The sequence below is a fragment of the Eutrema salsugineum genome, unplaced genomic scaffold (assembly GCF_000478725.1).
Source record: "Eutrema salsugineum unplaced genomic scaffold, Eutsalg1_0 scaffold_12, whole genome shotgun sequence".
Classification (NCBI taxonomy): domain Eukaryota; kingdom Viridiplantae; phylum Streptophyta; class Magnoliopsida; order Brassicales; family Brassicaceae; genus Eutrema; species Eutrema salsugineum.
In genome coordinates, this window is record NW_006256895.1 from 6,572,332 (window position 1) to 6,583,412 (window position 11,081).

The window sequence follows — 11,081 nt, forward strand, 5'->3', positions numbered from 1 at the left end:
TGTTTTGTATAATGTCTAGTCTCTCTAGAAAAAGGTAACCCTAAATACTAAGAACCTCAACCCTAAAAGAGCCATTTTGAATACCTAGCCTTGATTGCCTTACTAAATCCCTTTGATGAGAACCACTTGAACTTTTGAATAAATGTTAAGAGGTAGTTAACTGGAAGATAGGTTTAAGTGTCTAGACTTTCACATGACGGATCAACAGACTAGTTATGCCTGTATTTTGGTGAAAATTTTCTAGACTATACCTGATCTGAGCATAATGACTAATTTTGGTTTAGAATCATGGTCTCTGAGATTTTGTTAGTTCCAGAGATTTTCAAACCTCTTTTCCGGGTTCAGATCTTTGGTTTTGATTGACGACAAACAAAGGTTTAAGTCTGGGGGAGTTGATAACACCTGATTTTGACCATTTTTATGGATCACTTTCAGTATCTTATGCAGGTGTTTTCAATCAGTTTTGAAGGTTTTATAAGTGTTTCCATGTTGTGGAGTTTTAAAAGACTTTTCAGGTTTCTTAGGCAAAAGCACTGCAAATTGGAGAAAAATCCACTTTTGGCCAATTTCAAACTGTCAGAAGTTTCACATCTGATGAAGATCTTCTCACCGTCTGATCAAGCTCAAATTTGGACACACGATAGAGGATACAACCAGATTTCTAATGCAATTAGATTGGACGCAATCCAAAGGTTGGATCATAAGTTATTTCCAATGTACTGAAGACATGTTCTGCAGTCTCGCGAATGAAGCAAGAGGAAGAATGAAGTTTGGGCTTCATAGACCAACCACCGCGGTCCAGGAGCTCATGACAGCAGTGAAAAACATCCTGGTCACGCCTCAGAGCCTTCACACACGGTGGGCCACCTTAATAGACATGGTTGACTGTCCCGCACGCCCAACTCGCACAAAACTCCTCCTTAAAAACTCTGGCCTCTCCTTGGTGTGCGACATAGGCTTGTCTTTGAACTGAACCGCAGGAACATGTATGTCTATAGTGCTCGTTCTTGTGCAGCCTGGTCCTGTTTTGGTCCATCTCGCAAGACTATGTCGCACTAAGCACCTTCTTGCACGTTCTGGTCTCTTTTATTTTGGTGCGACCTGACCTGATCTCGAGCTGACGCGCACTCCCAACACGGTCTAAACCGCGAGTTCTTGTACGCCTTGGGTCTTCTTCTTCCCATCACGCACAACTATCTCGCACAGAGAACATCAACTCAAGACCCATTTGCTTCTTCCTTGTGTGCGACATAAACTCCCCTTTTATCCATCTCGCAGACCCAACTCGGTCTAAAATGTGAATATACGTGCGGCTTAGGATCTCTTGGTCCAACTTGCAGGCCTGATGCGCACATAGCAGCACTTAAACGTCTTAGCTCTTTCTTCTAGTGTGCGGCTTAGGCTGCTCCTTGACCATCTCGCATGACCAGGCCAGTTCATTCAGCGAATACTGGTCTTCCCTTGTCTAACTCGTAGGCCTGAGTCGCACTGATCAAGCATTGAACGCCTTGCCCTCTCCTTCTTGGGGTGCGGCCTGGGATGATACTGAGACGACTCGCAGAACCAGGTAGGTACGTTCTGCGAGTACATGTGCAGCTTGGTCTCACATTGATCCATCTCGCAGACCCAACTCGCACCTCATCAACACTTAACATTTTTCTTGCTCAAACCCCTTGCTGCTAGATGAATGACCCGCACACCCAAGTAGGTCTCTTTTGCGAGTTCATGTGCGAGTTGGTACCTGGCCTAACCATGTCTCACACCCAAGTAGCACACCAGGCGTCTCTCAAGTTTTTATGCCTTAAGTCCATTCTCAGTTTTTTCACAAGCTCCATTCCACTTTGCCCTTGAACCATAGCTTCCAAAAGTCACCTGGGACCTGAGGACACTTCAGAAAACCCATCAAAACATCCTAAAACATAAAAAGAAAGAAAGAAATGATTAAAAAGAAGAGTGTACAAGGATAAGCTTCGGGCGTCTCCCAAGAGCACTTCGTTCAATGTCACTAAGTTTGACCTTGAAAACCTGTTTAACAGGTTCGGGGATCATCAAGAGGAACTGTAGAAGCCTCATCTCTCTTCTCTGAAACCGGGTAATGCTTAACTCTTTGTCCATTCACCACAAAGCCCTTGCCATCCTTACCCTCCAGGACCAATGCTCCAAAGTTTTTAACCTCTAGAACTCTGAATGGTCCTGACTATCTTGATCTTAACTTGCCATGGAAGAGCTTGAGCCTGGAGTTAAACAAGAGAACAAGGTCTCCTTCCTTGAACTCTCTTTTAAGAATCTTCTGATCATGCAAGATCTTGGTCTTCTCTTTGTAAATCCTTGCACTCTCAAAAGCATTGAGTCTTATCTCGTCCAGCTCATGTATCTGAAGAAGCCTCTTCTCTTGGGCTGTCTTAATGTCAAAGTTCAACATCTTAACAGCCCAAAGAGCCTTGTACTCAAGCTCCACTGGTAAGTGGCAGCTCTTTCCATAGGGAAGGTTGAAGGGAGATGTGCCAATAGGTGTCTTGAAAGCAGTCCTATAGGCCCAAAGAGCATCATCTAACTTCTTGCTCCAATCCTTCCTTGAGTTGCCCACTGTTCTCTCCAAAATGGCCTTGATTTGTCTATTGGATACTTCCACTTGACCACTAGTCTGAAGGTGGTAAGGACTTGCTACCTTGTGCTTGACTCCATGTTTCCTCAACAGCCTTTCCAAGGTCTTGTTAATGAAGTGGCTACCTCCATCACTGATCACCACTCTTGGGATCCCAAACCTGGGAAAGATAACACTCTTGAAGAGCTTGCACACCACCTTTTGAATCATTGATTGGGCAAGCAATTGCCTCCACCCACTTGGAGACATAATCAACAGCCACCAAGATGTATTGGTTCCCCTAAGATCTGATGAATAGCCCCATGAAATCCAAGATTGGGTTTTGAGGCATCTCACTCCTCTTTGATATGTTGTCCTGCCTTTGACATGAACCACAACTATAAACCACTCCTTAGGCATCCATGAACATAGTAGGCCACCAGAAACCTGACTGCAATACCTAGGCCACCGTTTTAAAAGCTCCCAAATGTCCACCATAAACTGAACCATGACATTCTTGTAGGACTGGCTGGACTTCTTCCTCAGCTAGACATCTCCTGTATAGATGATCCTTGTTGAGCACATAGAGAAATGGCTCATCCCAAAAGTACTTCTTGATGTCTTTAAAGAATTTCTTCTTCAGATATCCATTCAGCTCTGGTGGTTCAACTCCACATGACAAGAAGTTCACAATGTCTGCAAACCATGGTAACCTATTTTCTCCTATGGTTTCAACCTCCTCAAATTTCATGTAACTCTTGAGCACCATAAGTTGTTCTTCAGGTAGAGAGTCATCAAGAAGGATCTCAGGATCCACTCTTAGTCTTGAGAGGTGATCAGCAGCTCCATTTTCAATGCCTTTCTTTTGTTGCACCTCCATGTGAAATTCTTGCAAAAGCAGAACCCATCTCAAGAGTCTCGGCTTAACATCCTTCTTTGTCATAAGATATCTCAAAACCGCATGATCTGTGTACACAACAACCTTTGAACCCACTAGATAGCTCCTGAACTTGTCAAATGCGATCACTATAGCCAGCGTCTCCTTTTCAGTTGTTGCATATTTCTCCTGAGCAGAGTCCAAGGTCATGCTTGCATAGTAAATCACATGCAGCTTCCTGTATTTCTTTTGGCCCAAAACTGCTCCCACAGCGTAATCTGAAGCATCTGTCATCACTTCAAAGGGCAATGTCCAATCTGTTGCATGGACTATTGGTGCACTAACAACGGCTTGTTTGATCTTTAAAAAGGCCTCCATGCACTCCTCATCAAATACAAACTCAACCTCCTTGCAAAGCAGCCTTGTTAGTGGCCTAGCTATCTTAGAAAAGTCTTTGATAAACCTTCTACAGAAGCCTGTGTGCCCTAGGAAGCTTCTTATCCCCTTGACTGAGTTTGGGGCCTGCAAGTTCATCATCACTTCCACCTTAGCCCTGTCCACTTCTATTCCTGCCTCAGAAACCTTATGCCCAAGGACAAATACCCTCTTGCACCTTAAAGTGGCACTTCTCCCAACTGAGAACCAAGCTGTGCTCCTCACACCTTCTTAGGACCTGAGAAAGATTAGAAAGACAAACATAGAAGAGGAGGATCCATAGATTGAAAATTCATCCCTGAATACCTCTACTTTATCTTCAATCAGATCCGAGAATATGGACATCATAAAGCGCTGGAAAGTAGCGAGAGCATTGCACGGCCAAAGGCATGCTCCTATAAGCAAAGGTCCCATAGGGACAGGTAAATGTGGTCTTTTCCTGGTCTCTTGGGTCTATTGGGATTCGGAAGAACCCAGAGTAACCATCCAGAAAACAAAAGAAGGGATGATTAGCAAGCCTTTCTAAAATTTGGTCAATAAAAGGAAGAGGGAAATAGTCTTTCCTAGAGGCTGCATTCAATTTTCTGTAATCTATACACATCCTATGACCTGTGATAGTTCTTGTTGCTATCAGTTCATCCCTTTCATTTTTAATCACTTTCATTCCTCCTTTTTTGGGCACCACATGAACTGGCAAAACCCATCTAGAGTCTGAGATAGGATAGATGATCCCAGCCTCTAGGAGTTTAAGAGTCTATTTTTCACTACTTAATTTATGTTGGGATTGAGCCTCCTTTGGTGCTCAATGGATGACATAGATTCCTCTTCAAGGTGAATCATATGAGTGCATAGGTTGGGTGAAAAACCCTTTATGTCATCCAATGAGTAACCAATTGCTCTCCTATGTTTCCTCAACTCATTTAACAATGTATGCTCTTGATCATCTAACATTCTATCATTTATGATGACAAGGTAAGACTCATTGAGACCTAAGAATGCATACCTGAGCCCCTTAGGAAGAGGTTTGAGTTCCAGTTGAGGCGCCTTAGACGCATCCCCATCTGCATTGTATGAATCCTCCTTGGCTGGCCCTTGTTTGGTATTCATCTCCTCAATAGGCTTGTTGCCTTGCTCATCCTCTATCCCCAAGGCTTTTCACTCTTGAACTGACCATTGGTTTGTGCTTGACCCACAGATTTCTTGAACATCTGAACCACTTGATCCCAGCTCCAAGAACCTTGTCTCTGAATCCACTTCTTTGTAATTATCCAAAGCCAACTTGTAGGCTTCACTCTCTTCAGCCAAGTAGCCATGATCACCATGTTATTTAGTCAGGGCTATTTGAAGGTGATCTTCAGTGTTCAGCTCCTCTAGAGCTCATCAGCTAGCTCATCCATAGTTTCCACATAGAAGCCTTGTCCTTCTATGGTGGGCTTCTTCATCATCTCTTTCACATTAAACTTGAGTCTCTCAGATCCAAGGAGAATTCATACAATGCAGATTGGGATGCGTCTTAAGCTGGTGTTCATCTCCTCAATCGATTGAAAGAGTAAATAAACTAGACTAAAGCTTTCTCAAGGGTTTAGGGAAGTTTTCTCAGGGGTATGAACGATTCAAAACATTGCTAGAGAGTAAATTTGATAAGATCTTTGCTTAAACTTTTCGAACTGGAGTCACAGACGTATGAACACGCCACTGTCGGGATGATAGACAACTATCTCTCTCAACCCCGACCAGTAGGTTTCCACTCTGGCCCTGAAAAGAAGAGATGCATTATGTTTAAGACTCGCCTCATACACAAATCGCCCATAGTAGGTTTCCACTCCTATGGTTGTTTTGCTCTCCCGTACTAGATCTGACACCGGATGAACACTTTCGTGTCACCAAGAATCTGGATCAGATTGTAGTTCATGACGCTACTCTCATGCAGTAAAAACGAATTCAGAAGAAAAAGTTCTAAGATTCAGCTCAAAAGCTCATCGAATCCTCACCGAACATATAAATACCCATCGAAAATCCCTTAACCCAACAATAAAACTACTCAGACATGATGAACCAACTCAAAAACATAGTATTAAAAAGTAGAATAGAAACCGAAATTGAAAAAGAAAGAACAAGGGTGGGTTCAAGAGACAAATCTCTCTCTCCCTAAAACCTAAAACTTAAAAATTATTCTAAAACAATAAGAGCATATGAGGTCATACGAATTAGGGTTCTTAAAACATGTATTTATAGTGCTCAAGACATCTCTAGGGTCTAGGGTTCTGAAATCAAGGCTGGGAAAATGATATGGGCTTCAGAAATGGGCCTTCGGAGTCGGAATTAGCTGGCCGCGGTCGGGATGTTCGTGACCGCGGGAAATGGGTGGCTGGCCGCGGTCGCGGTGGTTGTGACCGCGGGGAATGGTCTGTTGGCCAGAAACGCTTGCCGGCTGGTTTACGGGACATCTTGCTCTTCGCGTATCTTTTGATTGAACCGTTGGATTGCCAAGTTGTAAAGTGTGCTGGAAAGCTGGTACTTCCATATTTAAGATCTCCAAATTTGAGCTTGATCAGACGGTGAGAAGGCCTTCAATCGGGGGTGAACTTCTGACGGTTTGACTCTGAGCTGAAATCTGGTCTTCTATCCATTTTGTTAAGCTTTTCCCTAAGTTTTCTGAAAAGAGTCTTGGAACTAAAAATACTAGAAAAACGTGATAAAAGCAATTAAAAACATAGAAAAAGTATTTCAAAACGATCCATAAAGTGGTCAAAGTACGGTGTTATCAACTCCCCCAGACCTAAACCTTTGTTTGTCCTCAAACAAAGCAAAAGCCTAAACTGGTTAAGTGAAAACAAAAATAGGAAATGCACAAATCTCAGAGACATGAACTCCTAAACAAAGCATAATTCTTCCTACTTTGTTGTAAACAGCTATTCCCCCAGACTTAGATTCCTTCCGAGAGTCAAAAAATGATCGCCAAAACTCCATAAAATCGAACTACAGTTGCCCCCGGACTTAAATTTTTTTTGGCTTTTTTGTTTTATAAGCGCTTAATGGGAGGCAACCCATTTAGGTATTGTTTTCTTTAGGATTTTTCTTTCTTTTTCTTTTGATCTTTTTCTTTTTCTTAGTTTCAGGTGTTTCTTATAAAACAAAAAAGCCAAAAAAAATCAAAAAACCCAAAAAAACCAAAAAGAAGGATGGTCTCTGACTACTCGGCCCAGCAGGGACCAAGGAGGAGCAGGAACAGGCCGCGACATAAGCCCCCGCGGTCGCAGATGTTCTGACCGCGGGAAACACCTCTTCGACAGCGGCCGCGTCTTCCTGAGCGCGGCCGAGCACCGGTTTGCCGCGGTCACGTGGCTCCTGACCGCGGCAAATGGTCGTTGAGATCAAACCCGACCCCAAACCACCCACTTAACCTCATTTCACCTCACCAATCCCCACTCCACCTCATTAATCACTTCCACCACCTTCATCACCACCTATCACCTTCCCAAACCTCTTCGAATGAATCCGGTTCATCACCACCAGCATCCCGGATCCAGGTAAGTTTTTTTTGGCCTTACCAATTCGATTACCTATGCATTTTTCTCATCCAATCTCGACTTGTTTCACACTGAGGACAGTGTGATTTAAGTCTGGGGGGAATTTCATCCCTTTCTAACCACTTTTCTTTCATGAGTCTTGCATTATCTACACTTTTTGCATTTTCCTTAAAGATTTTCAAAATCGGTTTTCAAAACAAAATACGTTTTAAAAGGGAATGGTGAACATGAATCAATGATAGTTGACTGTGTGCTTTTAGACTGTTCCTAGTGACATGCTCATTCATGATTTAGGACTAGACTAGGCGGTAGCTAAGCACATTTGAAACGAAGTATCCTAGAGGAATTTGAATGATTTCGATTTAGATGAAGGAATACACTAGCTCTGTTTTATTTGGACCTAACTTGGACTTAATTTTCTCATTGAAACATTAGACCAGGGAAACGAATCATACATTCAGGACTCCTTTATCCTTTTACCACTCTATGTTGATCCTGAATGGCTAGTTCATCTTTAGCTAGTTCCCCACCTTAACCAGTCCTCTTTCAAACCACATGCACTCTTGTTTTCTATTGTCTTATATTCAGATAAGTGCAAAAACGTTGGAGAGAAAGAGGAACGACGCATTTTTCAATCACCAAGGACAGAGACCTGCGATTTGCCGAAAAAGTTCCCGGAATGATTCAACACAAGTGGAAGCTCAGTTTGCCTTAGAAAAATCTCAAATTTTGGTACAATCTCGTCCTCTAGTCTCTCTATCTTTAAAAGGCATTTCCTATTCTAAAAAAAAAATAATAATAAAAAAGTCCGAAAATAAGAAAAGAAAGGAAATAAAAGCCTTAGAGAGTCTAGAGAGGTCAAATTTTAAGTCCCAAGGCAACTGGAGTTCAATTTTATGGAGTCTTGGAGATCATTTTCTCATTCCCGGAAAGAATCTAAGTCTGGGGGAATAGCTGTTTACAACAAAGGAGGAAGGATTATGCAACAACATTTGGCAAGAAGAAATGACTGAAAATTGCGGCCATCAACAGGTCCTTATCTCTCTTGTGGTTTTGCATATTATCTTGCATCCTCCATATCTTCAAGTAACCCGAAACACTTTAACTCCACCATTTAAACAGCCCTTCAATGCCAAACGCCGTCTACCTTGGATGATGTCTTTAATGAGAACTCACTATTGAACTTAATGAATATAGAGAGCTAGTTGACTGGAATCAAGATTTAGATTGTTTAAGTTTTGCATGACGGAAAAAGTGGACTAGTATCTTTTGTGTATTGGTGAGAATTTTCTAGACTAAGTTGTGGATTGATGCACTATCTTTGGTCCTAGTTTAGAAGTTCATATCTCTGAGATTTGTGCATTCCCTATTTTTGTTTTCACTTAACCAGTTTAGGCTTTTGCTTTGTTTGAGGACAAACAAAGGTTTAAGTCTGGGGGAGTTGATAACACCGTATTTTTACCACTTTGATGGATCGTTTTGAAATACTTTTTCTATGTTTTTAATTGCTTTTAAGTACTTTTATTACGTTTTTCTAGTATTTGTAGTTCCAAGACTCTTTTCAGGTAACTTAGGGAAAAGCTTAACAAAATGGATAGAAAACCAGATTTCAGCTCAGAGTCAAACCGTCAGAAGTTCACCCCCAACGGTTCAATCAAAAGATACGCGAAGAGGAAGACGTCCCTTAAACAAGCCGGCAAGCGTTTCAGGCCAACAGACCATTCCCCGCGGTCACAACCACCGCGACCGCGGCCAGCCACCCATTTCCCGCGGTCACGCACATCCCGACAGCGGCCAGCTAATTCCGACTCCGAAGGCCCATTTCTGAAGCCCATATCATTTTCCCAGCCTTGATTTCGGAACCCTAGACCCTAGAGATGTCTTGAGCACTATAAATACATGTTTTAGGAACCCTAATTCGTATTACCTCATATGCTCTTATTGTTTTAGAATACTTTTCAAGTTTTAGGTTTTAGGGAGAGAGAGATCTATCTCTTGAACCCTTGTTCTTTCTTTTTCAATTTCGATTTCTGTACTACTTTTTAATACTATGTTTTTATTTCGTTTATTATTGTAGTTTTATTGTTGGGTCTAAGGGATTTTCGATGGGGATATATATGTTCGGTGAGAATTCAATTGGCTATTGAGCCAAATCTTAGAACTTTTTCTTCTGAATTCATTTTTACTGCATGAGAGTAGTGTCATGAACTACAATCTGATCCAGATGCTTCGTGACACGAAAGTGTTCATCCGGTATCAGATCTAGTTTGGGAGAGCAAAATAAACATAGGAGTGTAAACCTACCTATGGGCGATTTGTGAATGCTGAGAAAACTTACTCTCTGGCAATGTTTTGAATCGTTCATACCCCTGAGAAAACTTCCCTGACCCCCAGCGCTTTCTTTTCTTATTGATTTACACCGATTTTCATTCAAGCGTTAGTTTATTATCTTTACTCTTTCAATCAATTTTTACTTAGCAACTAGGTCTAGCCGTTTTTCTCGTTTTTACCCGTTTTCGTTAAGTTTAGTTATTAGGTCATTTTAATTCCCGTATTTTCTCTTTAGGATTCGTTTTTACATTTTAAACACACCACCAAAACTCGCCTGGTTCAAGACTTCCTTACTTTATATTTCTTTCGAAGGCTTTTGCAGGAAAGATCCTCCTTCCTTGTGGATTCGATCCCTAATTACTACAATCGATCAGATGTGCACTTGCGGCTATTGATTTCATTTAGGGTAAAACTTGACACCCTCACACACGACCACATCAATATCCTAGAGAAGTTACAAGACTAGTCTTTGATCCTAGAGGAGACAATTCCTTTGTAGGTATGTTTTCTTTTAGTTTTCCTTTTTTTTCCAATAAATTTTTCCTTTCCATAGTTTCAGGTTTTCATAAAACACAAAAAAAAATGTGTTTTACCACGGCCCGGAGGACCTGACCCGCGGCCAGCCTGACCAATACGGTGGCTATGATCTTTGACCCGCGGCCACGACCTCTTGATCCGCGGCCAACCAATCTTCCCACCCGCGGCCAGCCTAACCTTCACCTGGCGACACGTTTCAAAGATTGCCTGAGACGGAGGTCTTACACTTCATCAAGTTTGTAGAGGAGAAAGTAAACTTTCCAGAACACTTGGAATCATAAGATTTGGAGCAGTGAGCTGAAAGTTATGGCTGTTTGAAAATGAACTTGTCTCACAACTTGACCAATCAGATGCGCATCAAAGAACCAGTGAGACGGGAGTCTTGCTCACCCCGGACGCAGTCGAAACCTTCATCAAAGTTGAAGATGCGTGAGTTACCAGTCTCATCGAGTTGGATAATCAGGTATTGGACCAGTGAGAAAGAAGTTATGCAAGTTGTGGTGCAAGTGGTCCGTATTGGTATCTCATCAAAAAGATTCACAAAGACCAATGGCATCTCTTCTTGTTAACATCCAGGTAAGTCCTTAAAAACTTTTAAAATAATTTTTTCTCAGGAAAAAGACCCTTTAAAAAAAAAAAAAGATTTCAAAGATCAAAATGTTTTTTTTCATCATCTTCTCCAACAAGCTTGGAGATTTTGAGAAAAGATCAGATTTCAAACTTGACAAATTCTTTCAAATTTCGAGTCTGTCTCATTATTTTTCAAAAAGAGATTCCAAATCTGTCA

The 11,081-nt window shown here is 41.8% G+C and overlaps 1 protein-coding gene across 1 annotated transcript; it reads right to left on the minus strand.

Annotated features, from left to right (window-relative positions):
* Positions 1-2,197: 2,197 nt before the first annotated feature.
* Positions 2,198-2,815, minus strand: LOC112089152. Its single transcript, XM_024160129.1, has one exon. It carries the CDS (start codon positions 2,813-2,815, stop codon positions 2,198-2,200), a length of 618 nt encoding a protein of 205 aa, XP_024015897.1.
* Between the last annotated feature and the right edge of the window lie 8,266 nt (positions 2,816-11,081).

Coding starts and splice junctions, on each gene's coding strand:
- LOC112089152 (XM_024160129.1), bottom strand. CDS start 2,815: ATGATTCAAAAGGTGGTGTGCAAGCTCTTCAAGAGTGTTATCTTTCCC.